The sequence below is a fragment of the Piliocolobus tephrosceles genome, chromosome 19 (genome assembly GCF_002776525.5).
Source record: "Piliocolobus tephrosceles isolate RC106 chromosome 19, ASM277652v3, whole genome shotgun sequence".
Classification (NCBI taxonomy): domain Eukaryota; kingdom Metazoa; phylum Chordata; class Mammalia; order Primates; family Cercopithecidae; genus Piliocolobus; species Piliocolobus tephrosceles.
Window position 1 is genome coordinate 19,083,066 of NC_045452.1, and position 18,470 is coordinate 19,101,535.

The following is an 18,470-nucleotide window of genomic DNA, read 5'->3' on the forward strand; positions in this document are numbered from 1 at the left end:
AGCCCCAAAACACGTGTGTTAAATGTGCTCCGTTTAGAAACAGAATCACTTCTGAGTTGAAATGAAAAGGCAAGGGTGTTTGCGTTTGTAACATTGAGGAATAAAAGTGACTTTCTAAGCCTCAGTAAGAACTGTTTGGCCGGATCTCCACCCACTGGAGCAAAGCCATCCTGGAGGACACTTCCACACTCCAGGGGCCGCAGGGTTCCCCCCGCCCAAGGCCGGCGGAGGCAGCCGAGGGGAAGGGCCTGGACTTGGACTCCCGAGGTTCATGGACCACTTTGATCACCTCTTAAGTTTCCTGAGGAGTAGAATGAGTCCTTCAACAGAAGCAGCTCCTGCTGATGAAGAGAACGGGGACCCAGTGCGACAGGCAGGCAGCTGAGCAGGGGTTCCTGGAGCCCAGGGTTGGGTCTGGGGACCATAGGGCAGCCCTGGCTGAGGGGCCTGAGGGGACAGAGCCTGTCAGGGTCCAGGGCCTACCCCTCTGTGCTTCCCGCAAATGTGTACCGCTGTCCTCCTCCTCCTCCCTTGGTGCAGGCTCACACTGAAACCTCCCCCTCACGAGGGAGGCCTGGGGCTGGCAGGAAGCAGAGCAAAGGAGGGACCCTGGCTGGCTGTGGCCCTCTTGGGACGGCTGCACTGAGCCTGTGTGAGGGCACTTGGAAGGGACAGGCATCCAGCTGCGGCTCAGGCGGCAGAAGGTGAGCAGCCTCAGGTTCTGGCCCATCCCAGAGGGTACCCAGAGTACAACCAACTCTCAATGGAGATAGTCGGGGGGAGCAGGACAGACTTGTGGGCCACCAGAGCCACTAGAACACAGGTCCTGCAGACCTAGGTCTGGGCTGAAGGCCACAAGGTGACATCAGGGAACAGCTCAGACCCACAGAGTTTAGAATACCCCATAGCAATCCGGGGTGAAGCCAGGCCTTCCTGGAGGAGAGTTTTGTAGCAATTGGAGAAGAAGAGTCTGAGAAAAGGGTAGGTGGGCTCTGCCTCTAGGAAGCAAGGAGGCTGGGGCTGGGAGGTGGGCCCAGGCTGGCCCCGAACAGAGGCTTGGGCGGTTCAGCCTGCAGTCACTGGACGCTGACCTGAGTGCCTCAGCCTGACCAGAGACACAAGGCATCTCCTAAATCTGAGAAGGAGCAGAAATCCCGAAGGACTAGAGAGGATCACTTCCTAGCCCTGGAGAATCGCAGCAGATGGTGGGAGGGCACCAGAGGAGGGGTGGGCCTGGGGCCCAAGACAGGCTGCCCAGGCCAGGCGTGGAGGACGACCAGTGGGTCCTACACAGACACTGGACCCACCATAGACGAGAGGCTGACCTCAGAGACTGTGGTCACTGACTGGGGGCTTTTCTCCTGGGAAGCAGCTGAAGTCTAGGAATGCCCCGACATGGCCCTGCCTCCCTGTTACAGGGCTCTGAATCCTGGGGTGTGGGAGGCCAGGGCAGCAGAAAATTGAGTGAGAGCACACAACAGAGGGACGTCTAGGCTTTGGGGAAGGGAGGTCATCAGGCTCCCCACCCATCAGACACTGTAGCATCTGGGCGCACACTGACCCTGGAATTGAGTTTCCTGTGGCCCCCTCTCTCTGGCAGACCCCCTTCTTTTTCCTTGACCGCAGGCAGTTACCCCCGCCGTCCACTAAGCCTTAGCCCCATGAGTGGGGTTCCCAGTGGGAAGGGAAATGGGGAAAAGGGCACCGAGGGTCATGGCAGTGCAACGTGGGAGGAATACAGCATAGACCGTGGCCCCGTAGCTTTAAATAAGAAATTTATTGCAAATATAGAAATTGATTCTCTCCATACAGGAATCTCCGAGTTGAGGAAAACAATTTCGTGCCATTCAGTTTTAAAACAGGAAATTGAGGGGAGGGAGAGGCAGATATAGGGAAGAGAAAATAAAGTTAACCCCCACCCCCAAAAGAAGAAAAGGAGAGGGTTCAAGGCCCTCAGAGGAAGGAAAGGTTTGTAACACAGCAAGGGTTCACAGGTTCAGAGCCCAGGGCCTGAGCCCAGCTCTGCAGGACCCAAACCAGGTGCCCAACCACAGCCAACTTGGGGACTGGCGGATCCGGAGGGAGGGAAGGAGGGAGGGAGGGAAGTATGCCCACCACTGCAGGAACTCCAAGCCCCTGTCAGCCCCGTGCTGGAGTGCGGAGTGGCAGAGGGGCAGGAGGAAGGAGGAGCAGGCCCAGACCATCCTGCCCGCCCTACAGGACCCCCTTCCTCTCCCTCCTGCTCAGCAGGACTGCCTGACCTTTAGTGAGGGCTGAGGCTGCCTCTGGAGGCAAGCAGTATGGACCCTGGTTTTGTCTTAGAGGTGGAAGGACCCAGGGTCAGGGAGGGAGTGTGTCGGGATGGAATCTGAGCGTGAGAGTTAGAGGAGGTCCCCTCTCCTGGGGCTCAGCCACCTCCGGAGCAGCCACCTCATCAGAGAGGAGAGATGGCAATGGGGTCGGGCAAGGCTGCCCCAACCTTCACACTGGCTTCCACGGGCAAAGTAAGCCCCTCAGGGCTGAGCTTCCCCAGGCTCCCCAGTGGCTTGCCCCACCCATCCACATTCATGGAAAGGGGGCTCTGCTGGGCCAGAATGGGCAGGGGCAGAGTAGTAGGGGACAGAGGCGGGGCTTGGGGAAGCCACTGCAACCCCACTCCCTCCAGTCTCGTGTTCACACCCACCCACCCACCCTTCTGGCTCCTCTTGTCATTCATAACTTGGCTCCCTGTCCCCCCATCCCACAAGGGATGCTCCCTGACCAGCCTTGCCCCTCCCCACCCCATCACCCTATTTTAATTTTCTGCAAAAGGCACCAGTCACTAGAGAGCATTGTGTCTATCCCTTCCCTGCACTTAGGCCCCTTATAAGCCGGGACCTGTCACTGTTGTCCCTCATTCCTGATGCCATCCCGGCCTTAGCACTGTCGCTACCTACTTTTTTTTTTTTTTTTTTTTGAGACGGAGTCTCGCTCTGTCGCCCAGGCTGGAGTGCAGTGACTGGATCTCAGCTCACTGCAAGCTCCGCCACCCGGGTTTAGGCCATTCTCCTGCTTCAGCCTCCCGAGTAGCTGGGACTACAGGTGCCCGCTACCTTGCCCGGCTAGCTTTTTGTATTTTTTTTTTTAGTAGAGACGGGGTTTCACCGTGTTAGCCAAGATGGTCTCGATCTCCTGACCTCGTGATCCGCCCATCTCGGCCCCCCAAAGTGCTGGGATTACAGGCGTGAGCCACCGCACCCGGCCTAGTTTCTTGACTCTAGATTTCCTTTCCTCTCCTTTCCTTCTCTGCACTTCTCTTCCCCTCTCTGTTAAATTTCCAGGAGGGGGTGGGGCAGGCGACCAACTTCCAGTTGAGAACATGGATGACTCTCAGCCAGCCTGACACTCCCCACTGCTGCTGCCTTGCCCCAGCTGCCTCCCGAGGGCAATCCAGGCCTGACCTTCCCAAGTGGGTCTTTTTACTCCCACCCTCCTCACTCCCCTGACAGCCCTTTTCCCAGACCTACCCAGACACGGGCTCCCCAGCCTCGACACAGGCTGCCCCCACAGGCCTCCTGCACCGCCCCAGGAAGGGAGCCCAGGTGAGGAATCTTTGGTGGGCAGACAGAGACTCCTCCTGCCGTGGGGAGAAGCAAGGCCGGGACCTGTGACGAGGATTCCCCACCAACCAGGCTTTCCTGCCTTCCTTCCAGACCTCTGTGTTTTGCTTCTGGAAGGCCATAAGCTCCAACAGAGGATTAGCTGCACCTGCTGTGCCTTTCAGGAAGGAGCAGATCCATCGTGCTACCTCCCAGAAACAGCTTCAGAGGAGATTCTCCAACAGAGGCAGGCAAGCCCAGGTGTGACCTTGTTCAGGCCCAAGGCAGGAGGCTTCCGTCCAGGGCGCAGCACCCACATGTCCTCCAGCCAGCCTGGCCCCTCGCTCCACCGGGGCCCCATCTCCGCTCCCTCCCTGTGGCCCCCCTGTCCTCCTCTCCTGCTGGCCTGCCCCAGACCACAGCCCAGCTCCACCAGGCTCATCGCCATCACAAACCCAGACCTTGGATGGCAGCGTTTTGTGAATCCGTCCTTCCTCCCTGGGGAAAACTCGTCCTGAGCAGGATGTGGGACACAGATGCAGGCCAGCCTCTGGGTGGGCTCTGGCCTGGCCAGGAGGCCAGAGACCTGAGTTTAGACCCCGCTCGGCCTCACAAAGAACCACGTGAACTGGGTCTTCAAGGCCAGTTCCCCAACTGGATGATCGGAGTCCTGCTCTTTAGAAGGGCCCCTGTCCCTGCCAGTCAGAGAGTCTGAGGTTTTGATAGATATCTTCGTGCAGGAAGGATGGGGAAATGGCAAGCACGGGCCTGCTGGGAACCTTCCCTGGGGCCCACCCCAGGCATGCTCCTTCTTCCCACGGGTTCCTTTCTCAAAGCCCCCAGTCTCTGCATGAAGCCCCCCACGAAGCCCCAAGCTCCTGGCCTCCTATACTCAGCAGTGTGACTGATCCTCCACCCCAGCTGGCCAGCCAAGTCACCAGGCCTCTGTCTGGGAGCCCTGACTTCCTCATCTGCAAAACGGGAGCAAGCAGGACTGACAGACAGTCCCTTCCACTGGGACACAAGCCCTTGAGGCGGCTTCCCTGGGGCTGCCCTCCCTGGCACGGAGGAGGGGAAGGAACTACGGACAAGGGAGGTGGCAGTGGAGGGAGGGAGGGAGGAACGGAGGTGGCACTTGGGCCCAGTGCTCGAAACACAGGAGGTGGGTGTGGGGCAGGGCTGTGTCTTGGTGGCACCTGCTTTGGGTCTGTTTTTGCAGAGCTGACCCCTCCCTGGGTTTCAAGAGCTGCTCGTCAGATCACAACAGACGGAATGTGGGAAAGGAGGGCATCAGAGAGGGGGCGGGGGAGTCCGGACAAACTGGCACATACACGACAGATGTTTGCTCAGAAAAATACAGTAAAATCGTCATGCAAATATAACAGGGAGTCTGCTTCCTCACACCCTGGCTTCTCTGCCTGCTTTTCTCAGTTGTGCCGACTGGGTGTGAGGAGGGGTTGGGGGGCAGGTTTTGGGGGCTGGGGGAGGGAGGTCTGCTCCGCGTATCCATGCCGCCCCCTCCTCTCCTCGCCCCGGGAGAACAGTCTTTTCTTTGCAAACGTCACTCTCAAAGTGAGCCCTGGGCTTTGTCCACCCAAAGTTGGTGTGAGAGAGGTGCTGAGCTGAGCCCAAGCCTCCTAGCCCTCTGCTGTCCTCCCCCACCCCCTGCCCCCAGCAGGAAGGTCGTTGGGGTCCCCTAGGGGATGGCACTAGCTTTCCTGGTCAGAGCCCCTCCCCACCAACAGTGCCGGTCTTGGTGCCACTCCAGTGCCTACCCTCACCCCTCAGTCACACTCCCCAAATCTCAGGAAACCCACGTGGTCCACAGGCCCAAGACTGGAGGTCTCCGGCAGGGCTGTGGGGAGAGCCAAGCCCCCCTACGCTGAGGTGGGTGGGAGCCAAGGTACATGTTGCTAGGCAGGCAAAGCTGCTAGTACAAGCGTTCCCGCACCCCACTGGCCCAGCTCCCACCCAGAGGTGAAGGATGATGGACTTCAGCCCATCAGCATCCTGACTGGTCAAGACCCCGGTATCAGGACCCCAGATTTGCCTCCCAAAAGAGCTGGCCCCAGGAGCTGCTGCCAGGCTGGCCCTCCCTCACCACCCTCTGCCACCGCCTACACGGACAGAGAACCCCAGAGCCCAACGGTCACTCTGGGCACCAACTGCCAGGCACAGGGTTACCATGGTGACAGAGGCCACCTGGGAGGGGGGCGGGGCGCCACGAACCCAACCTGCTCCCCGCCCCTCTCGGGTGGGGGCCTGTTTGTGCTTTGTTTGATATTGGGTGGGGGGGTCAGAAAAAGGGGAGTGGCCATTGCCATGGAAACATGGGAGCCCCTCTGGCCAGGGGGCCAGGCCTGGATGAGCAGCCCAGAGTGGTGGGTAAGAAAGCCCTCCTTCCCCAGGTGGGCAGCTGAGACAGGAGCCGAGATCCCACGATGGGGTCGGGCAGGTGGGGACGCAGGCCGTGGGGACAGGCAGGAGTCCCCCATGACAGCTCCTCCCTGCAGCCCCCCCAGGCATCACAGTAGGGGTCTCGGAGGACCAGAGAAGCTGAGGCCGGGGGCCTGCGCCTGAGATGTCCTGGTAGCTGGCCTGCCCGCCACACGCCCTACTCTTCCCAGGCCACGTGGAAGACACTTGAAGTGGGCTGGTGGAATGTCGCCCTGCCTCGGCTCCCTTCCCATCAACAGGACCCTCTCCCTTCTCCTGGGTGCTGGCATAGGGGGCAAAAGCCCCCCAGGATTCTGAATCACAGCTGCACACTCTGGGGGCATTGCCATGTGGCTTTCTAGGAAGAAAAAAGCACTGCCTGATTCTCAAGTCTCTCAGCCCCAAGGGGAGAACTTCAGAAAGGGATGTAGGGTGGGGCGGAAGGCGGGAAGGGGTCCACAAGGGAGCTGCAGGGGGTCTGGGACAGGACTGGGCTGGGAAGTTGGGGGACTTGAGGCTAAGCTGCTGTGTGACCCTGGGGTTGTCAACTCCCTTCTCTGGGTCTCAGTTTCCCCCTCTCTAAAGTGGAAGAAGACATTGCCCATTGTCTGTCTAATGCTAAATCTGCAGGTGATTTGACCCCCAGCTTGGGAGGGGACCCTCTCCCTACCCCAGAGGGGCTTCAGTCCCTCTCTACCCGAGCCTTCTTGGTCCCCACACCTGTTTCTAGCCCCAGACCCCATACCCTCTCTTGGCTTCCTTCCTCCCCCCACCGGCCCCCGGCCCTGCACACCCCAGCAGAGTCCCTGGGCAGCACAGTAGACGACTGGTTTCGGTATCAGTTTGTAAACTTTAAGGAAAATGTGTCTCTGTTTTCCTGTCCGTTATCGTCGGATGTTGGTTTGTTCACAGTCGGGTGGTGGTCAGGTGTGTGTGTGTGTGCGTGCGTGCGGGTCTGCATGTGCGTCCTCTCCTGGGCCTCGGCCCCCGAGTCTGCTCTCCGCCCTGGCCGCCTGGGCCCTTCCCCCAAAGGGCCCCCAGCCCTCTGGCTCCGACCTCACCAGGGAGGAAGGGGGGTCACAGCTTCTGCTGGGCCGAGACCCCCTTCCAGTAATCGAGGATGTCATGCAGATCCTCATCCTTGGCAAACTGGACCTTCTTGCGCAGGGCGTGACCAGCGGCCATGTACACCTCCTCCCGGTGGTGCTTCTTGTAGGGCCGGAAGCGCTCCCAGATCTTGTGCGTGCTCTCGGATGAGTACTCGGGGCTGGAGGAGTACCCTGAGTAGTAGTGTCTGGGGGAGAGCTGTGAGTAGGTGGAGTCACGCTTGGAGCGGGTCAGCGGCTTGAGGAAGGACACGCGCTGGCTCAGGCTGTCGGCACCCTCTTCGTAGTACAGGGCGGGAAAGCTGTGCCGGTGTTCGCTGCAGTGGTAGGCTGGCTTCACCTCCAGGTGGTGGATGCCCCCGCCCCCGCCGCTGCCCCCACCACTGCCCGCCGGCACCAGTGGGAGCCGGTCCAGCGGGCTGTTGAGGGGGCTGCCCTTCTCGATGTACTTGGAGTCGCCCTTGGCCAGCCCTGTGGCGGCCGGATGGTCGGGCACGTCCAGGCTAAAGACCTTGGCGCTCTTGATGGAACCACTGGACGACACGCTGCAGGTCTTGCGGGTCACGGCCGCGTCGGCGCTCAGCTGGCGCTGTAGTGGGTGGTGGGAGCTCTCTTTGTAGGGAGGTGAAAGGAAGCTGGGCCGCTCCAGGGCCCCGGGGGCAGTGGCTGAGGAGGCGGCAGCAGCTGCAGGGAGGGACTGGCACTCGAAGGCCAGCTCGGGGTCCCCACTGCCACTGCCGCCTCCCAGAAAAGAGGCCGAGTCCAGTTTGAGGGCATCAATGCAGTTGTTAATGATCTGGTTGACCTTGTCCACCTCCTTGGCAATGGTGGAGATCTCTGCAGCAGAGCCCTGGCCATTCTCGAGGTCCGGGAGGTCATCCTCGGGCCGAGCCAGACCATCCCCACCGGCGCCTGTGCGCACCTCGATATAGTTGCCTTTGGTGGCCACCTTGGGCGTGTCCAGCCCAGCCTCCAACCCCTTGGCGGTGGGCAGCTTCTCCCCGATCATGGAGGGGATGGAGGCCATGCGAGACACGGGCAGCACGGGAGGCTCGCCCAGCTTCTGGGCGGCATGCATAATGGAGCCGGCATCCACATCAGCCCCATAGCGCATCTCCAGGATGGTCTTCTTGACATTGACGGACTTCTGCTTCTCCTCCTGCATGCGCCGCTTGCGCAGGCAGTAGTACACGGCTCCCAGCACGATAACCATGCCGAAGAGGCAGCCCAGGATGGTCATGATGTAGTGGGTCGTGGTGGAAGTGCTGGGCGCCAAGTCTCCAGGGACGGGGTCCCGCGTGGTGAAGGTCAGGCAGGTGTGGTTGAAGCGGCGGCTGTTGCGCAGGGAGGTCACGCAGAAGGTGTACTCCGTGTGCGCCCGCAGTTTGTCCAACGTCACGATCTCCTTCTTGTTCTTGAGGGTCATGACGTCGGAGAAGTAGCTGTTGTTGTACTGCACCAGGACGTACATCTTGCTGTAGGGGTGCGGGATGATAACCACCAGGGTGGCCGAGGTGAACGTGACGTGGTGCAGCTTGATGGCGGGCCCTGCCGACGCATCCGTGGTGGACGAGGCTGGTGGCTCCACCGAAAGGATCTCATCGGGGTTGAAGCCCGAGTTCTCATCCGGCTCCCTCTGGGCATCGGTGGAGTAGGGTGTGGGGTGACTCACGGGCCGGGCGGGCAGCGAGCCATTCCGGCACTTGGCCTGGAGTACGGTGATGGCGTTGAGGCTGTGGTAGGGCCGGGGCACCAGCAGCGGGTAGCCGGCAAACTCCCGCGGCGACTCGCACTGCAGGCGGTCGTAGTTCTTGGTGACGTTGTTGAAGACCACAAGCCAGGCCAGGAAGCCGAAGAGGTCGCACTCACAGTTGAAGGGGTTGCCGGCCAGCTCACACACCATCAGGCTGGCGAGGCTGGCAAAGGTGGCGCCGTCCAGGCGGCTGAGGCGGTTGGAGGACAGGTCGATGCTGATGAGGCTCGGGCACTCGGAGAAGGCGGTGGGCGTCACCACCTCGATGAGGTTGTGCTGGACAAAGAGGAACTGCAGGCGGCTCATGCCGCGCAGCATGCCCTCCGTCAGGTTGCTGAGCTTGTTGTAGCCCAGCTGCAGGACCTGCAGGCTCGACTGGCCCAGGAAGGCACCGTCCTCGATGTAGGAGATCTCGTTCTTGGTGAGGTTGAGGTCGGTGAGGTTCCCAAAGCGGTTGAGTGAGGAGTAGAGCACGGCTTTGAGCTTGTTCTCGTTGAGCCGCAGGTCATGCACGGTGCTGTTGATGTGCTGCGGGATGGTCTCGTAGGGCGGCTGGTTCTGGCTGCAGATGGCCAGCCACACGTAGCCCTTGTCGCCCTCAATGAGCCAGCAGTCGGCACTCACGACACCCGGCCGGCACACGCACAGCAGCGCCGCCGCCCACAGCCCCAGGCGCAGCATGGCGCTGGCCTTGGAGTGAGGGGCCGGGGCAAGGCAGGGGGTGCCTAGTGGCCAGAGGCTGGGGCTGGCAGTACAGTCCTCCCTGGGGCCGCCACCATCTTGGGGGCAACCCCCAGCACGGGGGCCCCAGGCAAGGTGGGTACAGCTAGTGCCAACTGCTGGGGGCCTTCTAGGGTGCTACAGCAGGCACTAGGCCTGGCTGGGGCTGGGGCTGGGGGCCCCACGGGAGGGTTGCTCCTTGTCTCCTGCTAGGAAGGTACAAGAGTTCTCAGGGCTTGACTTCCTCTCCCTCCTCCTCCTCCTCCTCCTCCTCCTCCTCCTCCTCGTCTTCCTCCTTGGCTTCCGGGCTCAGAACTTCAGACGATTCCCACAGGAAGCTGGAGAGTGCCGCACTGAGCAGGGAGTGAGAGAGATGGGGGCAGGAAGAAAGAGACCCATCTGCACCTGGTTCCTGAAAGGCAGCATCGAGAGTGGGTGACAGATCAGTGTGAGGGCTCAGAGCAGCCCTGTCAAGCTCCAGCGCAGGCCCCCCGTCCCTTCTCCACACCCCGTCCCAGGGCCTCTGTGCCAGCAAGCACTCTGGGGTCCCTGTTACATCAAAGAAGCGGGGTTGGTGGGCGGCAAGAGGCAGGAGGGGGCCCAGGGGCTGGGATGGAGGGAGACAGAAGAATAGTGGGAGTAGGGGCAGAGTCTGAGGACCATGGGCACAGAAGGGACACCGGAGAGAAACAGGTGGGCACAGGTGCAGACACACACACCCCAGCACCCTGGAGACCACGCTCATCCCCCCACCTGCACAGAGACCCACATGCCCCCACATGAGCCAGACCTCCAGGCATGCACACGCAGACAGCTACACACACACACGAGCACACCTACAATTTGCACACGACAAGCAGGCGCATACACACATGTCCACGTACCCAAGCGGGCACCCCTGAATCCAGATAAAGAATTAAGAAGCCCAGCAAAATGCCTCCTTTCCTCCAGGCCCAAAGATAAATAATTCATTTGTTGTGTAACTGCTCTTGTTCCAAAAATAATTCCCTTGTCTCAGCTTCCATGGGGGAGGGGGAGTAGAACATCGCAGCTGTGGGGCCCCCCAAGCAGGGGGACGCAGAAGCCAGGGTCTCCCACAGTGGGAGGGCGTGGGGAGAGCTCGCCCCACAGGCAGAGCAGAGACAAGGGAAAGAAAGGCAAGCCTCTGGGAGGCCAGAGGTACCCCAGCATCATCTCCCCAAAGTGCCTTCCCTGGAACACCTTGATCCTTGGGAGGGGGCCAGCCTTCTGGAATAGCATGGCGGAGGCCCGGCTCCCCTTCCATGGCTGGAGAGTCAGAAGCCCAGAGAGGGAGAAGAGATTTGCCCCAACTAACACAGCACAGCTTGGACCAGGATCAAGGTTCCCAAGGCACTGAGCCCAAGCCAGAAGTCAGGAGGCCTGGAGCCCCACATCTACTCAGCCCAGTCAGCTAGGTAAACCACAACATCTTCTGAGTCTATTTCCACAACTACAAAGTGGGTCCCTTTCTGGCCCATTTGATGGGGGAGAAGAAGCAGGGGACTCACACTGCCCATTTCCAAGATGTAGAAGGGCAGGGGAGGCACCACGGGGGTCAGAGCGGCAGACCATCTGCATCAACCCTCACTTTCCAAGTGGGGAAAGTCAGCCACAGACTCGGGAGATTTGGCCAGGTTGCCCAGCAAGCTGGACACAGCTCCTTGGACAGACCCCAGCCCCAGCCCCCACCCTGTGCTCTCAACTATGGAAACAGCCCAGCAGGGGCCAGGGATGTGAAGATTAGGTCTGAGAAATCCACGTTTGGACACAGAAAGTCAGAGACTTTTCACAAGAGCCATCTCTGCCTCTCTCTCCTCCTCCTCCTGGGAAAGTCCAGGAAAGAGCACTTCAAACAATTTGTAAACCTTTGCCATTAAGGCAAAACCAATTTACAGCACTGAGCCCCAGAGGGCTGGAACAGAGGAAAGGGAAATGGGTGCGGAGGCGGGGTTAATCCCACAGGAAGTCCGAGGTGGGGATGGTGAGAGGTGAACAGGGAGTCCAGACGGCCCGCTGGACTAAAGGCTGACGCTATGTCAGAGGCTGTGATGATCTGGACCTCTGAGGCCAGCCTCACACCTCCCCAGTCGCTACAGAACCAGCTTGGGGGTGCCACAAGGCAGCCAGGCAGCAAGGGGTGCCCGGGCAGTAGACAATAGCTCTGTCCTTGGCTGTGCTATGCAAAGGTCTCAGGGCTGCAGAGACCTTGGCCCCCGTCCAGCATGGCCACTGGCTCCTAGGGCACCCCAGGCCAGTTCTATTCCTCTCTGAGCCTCAGTTTCCCCTCCCACACGTAGCAAGGTTGTACTGGAATTGCTTGCCACTTCAGAGATCCACGAGCCGGCCTGTCAGAGGACCCTCGTCTGCTCCAATGCAGTCCCTCCTCCTCATTGGGGAGTGTCTGGGGACCGCATTTGTATGCAGGTGCACACGCAGGTGGCTCAGAGTGCTGATGCAGGGGTGTGCTGACGTGTACAAGTCAAGGATGTGCGGGCAGGCGCGTGTGCGCACGTCCTGTGCATCAGCTGCGGGGGTATGTGCTTGTGTGTGGAGGGGCGGGAAGGTATGTGTGTCGGGGACGTCCCAGGGAATGCAAGCACCCATCTATGTTATAGTTGGCATGTTTAAGTACATGTGTGTTGTGTGTTCTGTGTGTTCTACACATGTGTGTGCCTACATGCAACTCCAGCCCCTCTCTTCACATCTGAGTTGCTCAAACCAGCATCCCCACAGCCAGACCCAGGGTATTGGACAAAACCAAGCTGTCTGGAGCCCTGGGAAAGCCCAGGCCCTGCCGAAGGACGGGAAGACGCTGAGCGTAGAAGGGCGTGGGAGAAGAGGCCCCCGTGGGAGGGGAGCTAGCCCCCCCAGCAGCTCTTCCCAAACAGTCCAGGGTGGGCAGAGGCCCTCCGTGCCCCAACCCCAGCCACTCGGAGCTCTGCCCACCTGAGCCTCAAGGTGACCTGTCTGTGGCCCTCTCTCCTCTTCCTCCTGGTCTCCAGGATGGCTTGGGCTGGAACCAGCTCCCACCCCTCCCCCGTGACTCAGACGGAGCTGGGAGGAGGCTCCCATCACCCTGTCCCAGGTGCGTCAGCTGCCCGGTCCCCATCCCAGGCTGCCTGCCTGCCTGCCACCCGTGGAGACCTGACGCAGCCAGGGACGCAACAGAGAGGCCGAGGCAGAGAAGGCGCTGACAGCAGCACTTGGCCCCCGGCCCAGCTGCTCACACACTCAAGGTGTGGAGGGTGGGGACGCCAGCCTGTCTTCTCAGGTCTGAGGCTGAGGGTCCAGTGGTCACATGGCCAAAGTCATGCCCTTCCCCTCCTCCCATGAGGGTGGTCCTCCCACACACACAGCAGGGGGGACAGGGCAGCACCCCACATACCCAGGTGGTGAGAGACGGGAAGAAGGGGGGTGCCGCAGGGAGGAGGCGAGCATTGAGAATGGTGTAAAAGCAAAAATATTAAGACAGCCGAGCAGAGACAGGCAGAGGAGGAGAGAAAAGGAGAAAGTGCGTCTGAGACAGAGGCGCACCGATGGTAGTGAGCTATCTAGATGATAGATGGTGGGGGGGCGGAACACGGGCACCTGCTTCCCTCCCCCGGCCCAGAGGTCAGGGAGACAACTGACACCTGGTCTGGCTGAACCACCAGAAGGCTGTGACCAGCCCAGGGGGAAGGAGGAGCGGCGGAAGCAGCTGTGGGGCGCAGAGCCCTCTTCTGCCCAGAGCCTTGGTGGCACAGCCCAGGAGGGGTGCAGCCATGCAGGCAAGCAGGCATTGAGGGGTGGCGTGTTCCAGCAAAGAGCAGTCCTCCCTGGCCTGACTGGACCCTTCCCCTAGAGCATTTCCCCATTCAGGTCCCAAGTACTCCACCAGCAGCTGTCTTTAAGGGGCGCGCTCTCCTTCCACCACAGAAGAAACAGCTGCACAGCCAGGGTGCATGCTGCTATCGGGGGCTCCTGGTCTGCAGGTTGCATGCTGTATGACATCCCCTCTCATGGGGACATTCGTGGGCAGAAAGGAGAGTCAGTGAGACCCCACAGCCCTTGCTGCTCTGAGGGCAGAGCTGGTGGTGCAGGGGTGTCAGTTCAGAGCTAGGCAGGACCGCAGACCCCAGAGTCACTCTAGGCAAATGCCTCCCCTCTCCAGGTAGTCAACTGCCCAGTGATCCCGCTGGCTTTGTGCCCTTTCCACCTGGGTGCTCCAAGGTCCCGGGCCCCTCTCTGGACTCAAAACTGAGAAGACAAGGAGTCCTGGCTCAGCCCCACCCCTGCCCCTCAGAGGGCAAGCCTGACACAGTGCCTGACCTCTGTGAATGACAGCCACTGTTGTTAACGGGGGTTTTATCATTATTTCTTCACAACCCTCATCACCCAAGTTCAGGGTTCCCCTGGACTCAAGCTCGCTGAACATCGGGGTCACGTCCTCTCAGCCCCCTACTATAGGCTGACTCCCAAGCTTCCCTGTCAGAGGAGCGTCTGGACTCCCGACCCGGGGAGAGCCCCCACTGCACTGCGGTGTGTGGGAGGGGCTGAGGGGGTTGGGCTAACTCCCCAGGGTGGATGAGAGGGTGGACAGAGTGAGGCCAGCTGGGGATGCAGGCAGCGGAGGTCAGCAGGGAAGATGAAGGTCCGATCAGCTATGAGACCCTGGGTGAGTTGCAGGCCTTCTCCGAGCCTCAGTTTCTCCCCGCGTGGCAAGGTGAGTACCACCCGGCTCCCAGAGTTCCCCCGAAATCCCAAGACCAGACAGACACACACACGCTCAGTGCAGGGCAGGAGGCCCCACAAACGCACCACCCCAGGCTCCCCCTTGTGTGACCACACTCTTGCAGGGACACCCGTCAGCTCCAGGAGCAGGTGGGGAAAGCGCGGTCTGTGTCCTGGCCTCCCAGGAGCAGGGACGTGAGGCTCCGCCAGGGAAATCTCATTTGCAGCAGCTCATAAGCCCTGGCACGGGCTCTTCCCTGAGCCAGGCTGGCCAAGGCTCCCGGAGGTGTCATTGTCACCGTCCGTGTCAATGCCATTACTGAGGATTAGGAAGATGGAGGACTCCTGGGGCCCAGCCAGGTCTCTCAGGCAGGCAGCCGCCTCACCCCTCACTGCTGGAACCCTAGCACCAGGCCAGGAACTCCACCCTCAGGGACAAAGTCTGCCACCCCCCGGGGAAGAGACTCAAGCCAGGGGTCCGAACACTGGTCTTGTCACCGCCTGGAGCTCCCTGGGCCTCAGTTCCTCGTCTGTAAAATGGGCAGATTATACCTTCACCATGGAATGACCATTCAGTAAGTTAACTGTTTGGATTTCCAGCGCAATGAGCCCTTGCTTCAGGGCATGGATGGTGTGAGGAAGGGTCATGGGATCGAATGCTGAGCTGTGTGACATCAGGCACATTCCCTAAGTCCTCTGGGCTTCAGTCTCCTGGCCTCTAAGATAGTCATATATCCTTTGTCCAATGCTCCTTTGTGTCTTGACATTTGATGTTCCTGGAATCTTATATCAACCCCACACAGCTGGCGCTGTCAGCCTCATCGTATAGATGAGAAGTCGAAGGCTCTCTCCTCCCTGGCTTCCCTCCAAAGAGCTGGGACCATGGCAGGGGCGGGACATACACTGAACCAGTCTACTGGGTTTTCTGCCCCTGTCAGAGGAAAGGTGCAAGGGGGAGTTGTCCACAAGCCTCGAGAGACTTCGATGTTTCCGTCAATCAGGAAGTACTGATTCCAGGCCAGCTATGCTCCTCAAACCCCTGGGCACACTCCCACCCCAGGACCTTTGCTCTTCTGCCTGGAATGTTCTTCCCCCAGAATCCCCATAATCCACTTCACTGAGATCTCTGCTCAATCGCTCCCTACCCCTGACCCCTGCCTTCTCTGGCCCCCCAGTCTGAAATAACTCACTCCTCACCCAACCCAGGCTTCGGTCCCCTGACAGCAGCCAGCACTACCTGACGTCACTTAGTTCATCATTGCCCTGCCTTGCCCCATCCCCAGCAGAAGAGCAAAGCAGGATTTGACCTTGTTCCCTGCTGTAACCCCCATGCCTAGAACAGGGTAAGACACACAGTAGGTTCTCGGGACGTGCTGTGTGGAATGAGAGCTCCAGGCTAGGGATGCGAGGGAGATCCTGGAGCCCCTGACTTCACTGAGTCAGAATCTTCAGTATCAGAGGGAGAAGCCTCCCTGTGATGGGGCACAAAATGTACCGAGCCTTCCTTTTGGCCTCACCACCCTCCTTATACCACCCATTTTATAGGCAAGGAACTGAGACTCAGAGAGGTGCAGTGATGCGCCCAAGACCACACAACCAAGAACCCAGGCCAGCCTGAGCTCGTGGAACCAGCAGACTTTCCAAGACTCCTCCCTGGAAGATGATGTCCCATCACCTGCCAACCTCCAGTGACAAGGCTCTCAGCACCCACCTGAAGCTACTGGTTCTCCTTTTTTTTTTCCCTTTGCTCACTGCAGCCTCCACCTCTCAGGTTCAAGTGATTCTCCTGCCTCAGCCTCCCAAGTAGCTGGGACTACAGGCGCGCGCGATCACACTCAGCTAATTTTTGTATTTTTGGTAGAGATAGGGTTTCACCATGTTGGCCAGGATGGTCTCCATCTCTTGACCTTATGATCTGCCCGCCTCGGCCTCCCAAAGTGCTGGGATTACAGGCATGAGCCACCGTGCCAGGCCTTTTTTTTTTTTCTTTCTTTCTTTTTCAGAGTCTAGCTAGCTCTGTCACCCAGGCTGGCGTGCAGTGGCACAGTCTCAGCTCACTGCAACCTCTGCCTCTCAGGCTCAAGCAATTCTCGTGTCTCAGCCTCCCGAGTAGCTGGGACCATAGGCTCACGCCACCACACCCAGCTAATTGTTTTGTATTTTTGGTAGAGATGGGGCTTTACCATGTTGCCCAGGCTGGTCTTGAACTCCTGAGCTCAAGTGATCCACCCACCTACGCCTACTAAAGTGCTGGGATTACACCCAGCCATTGCACCCGGCCCTGATTCCCTTCTTGAACAGCTATGATTGCTAGAAAATTCTTCTATTACAAATCCAAGTCTGGCTCCTTGTGCTTCTGTTCATGGCTGCCAGCTCACTCTCTGGAGCCACTAGGGACAAGGCCAGTACCCCATAAAGACCCTTCTGACCTCTGCTGGTCTGTTATCGTTCTGTTTATCCAAGCTAAACAGCACCGCGTCCTCCACCTGCTCTTCTATGCTGTGGTGTCAAGTCCCTCCTGCCCTTGGGTACAGCTGCCCGGGTCATGCTTACTGTCAAGGTCCCTCTTACAATGTGTTGCCTGGAACCAAGCACCAGTGCCGATGCGTTCGGAGCAGGATCAGCTCCAGAGGCCTCCACCTCCCTCGGCTGGGCTCCCTGCTTCTGTTCACGCAGTGAGAGTAAGAAGGGACCAGCGTTGTGTCCTCACCTTGTCCTAGATGTCAACCAGACCCCCAGGCCCCTTCACACACACGGCCAGGCAGCCCTGGTGCCCTCTCAAGGTCCTTGGGCAGCTCTGGGCAGTATCCGTTTAGGTCTTTTCCAAGGTGCTGGGTGTTCATCCACCCCCATTCAATCATGTCTTGTTAGTCTCAGTCCTGCACACCAGCTGCTCTGGGTCCTGGGGGAGCTGGCTCCTGCCCCTCACTGCCTTGGCACCTGCTCCGGGCTCTGTGTCATCCTGCACTGGGTGAGCAGGCCATGACTGCATCTGTGTCACAGGGAAACAGGGACCAGGCCCGGGCGAGGGGCCCTGCCTGTAGTTTAGCCCTGGGCTGGGTGAGGCATGCGGCCCAAGCAGCCGCGCACTGCCCATGTTTCTTACGCGTTTCACATGTATTCCCTGAACACCTACTATGCGTCTGGCCCTGGGGCAGACAGATTTGCCTCCCCTTCACTAAGCTGCCTTCTTACTCAAAAGAGCTTAACAAGAACGACACAGCACCAACATCTGACAGCCAAGGCGTCAGGGGCTCTGCAAGGCCTTGGTGCTTTGGACGCGCACCTCCAGGCGTAACCTCAGCCAAAGAAGGGGCTTGGGGCTGGGCCGCTGGGCCGCAGTGTGACCTCGGGCAAGTCAGCACCTCACTTCCCTGGGCCTCAGTTTCCTCATCTGTTTGGAGGAAAACCACAGTACACATGTGTCTCTGGTTTGCTGAGCCACCCCAAAGCCCTGTCACCTGCCCACCGTGTCACCCCCCATGGCTCACCTGGTCCCCGTGCCTCCCCTGCTCACAGGGTGCCACAGTCATCTTTAGTACCTACTCCGTGTCCAAGCCTTGGTGGAAGGAGAGAGGCAGGGGGTGGAGGGTTTCACCAAAGGGCTTGGCCCAGGCAAACCGCCCTGTGGCCCGACAGGAGAGGCCTAAGCCTGGTTCTGGGGGCAGCTGTAACCACACGGCCCGTGAGCAGGGCCCACTCCCTGGCAAACCCCCACCCCAGCCCACCCACCACCAGGCACCTGGGGACAGGACTGTCCCACAGCCAAGGATGACCTGTGTTTAAAAACCTACCTCCTGGCTTTCCTGGCTTTCCCAGAATCCTCCAGGCTACTCAAGACTGCTTCCCTCACCCGCTCTCTCCCCAGCCTGGCCTTTACCTCTCCTCCCCTGGATCCCACCTCCTCCATGGACTCTGCCTCTCACACCTGACCCCACCTCCCCCACCTGACCCCTGGCCTCACCCTCATTTGACCCCACCTCCTCAGCCCCCCACGACCTCTAGCCACTCCCCACTGGCCTTTGCCTGACCCTGCCTCCCCCACCTGACCCTGCCTCCCCGACCCGACCCCTGGCCTCTCCCCACCTGACCCCAATTCCCACTCCCGACCCCTGCCCTCTCCCCACCTGACCCCTATTCCCACTC

General features: G+C 59.8%; 1 protein-coding gene across 1 annotated transcript; it reads right to left on the minus strand.

Moving 5' to 3' along the window:
- Positions 1-3,214: 3,214 nt before the first annotated feature.
- On the minus strand, positions 3,215-9,866 carry ELFN2 (extracellular leucine rich repeat and fibronectin type III domain containing 2). The gene has a single exon (XM_023222262.1). It carries the CDS (start codon positions 9,552-9,554, stop codon positions 7,092-7,094), a length of 2,463 nt encoding a protein of 820 aa, XP_023078030.1. The 5' UTR covers positions 9,555-9,866; the 3' UTR covers positions 3,215-7,091.
- Positions 9,867-18,470: the final 8,604 nt, after the last annotated feature.

Excerpts from the sequence above, each read along its gene's own strand:
- ELFN2 (XM_023222262.1), bottom strand. The coding sequence starts at position 9,554 with ATGCTGCGCCTGGGGCTGTGGGCGGCGGCGCTGCTGTGCGTGTGCCGG.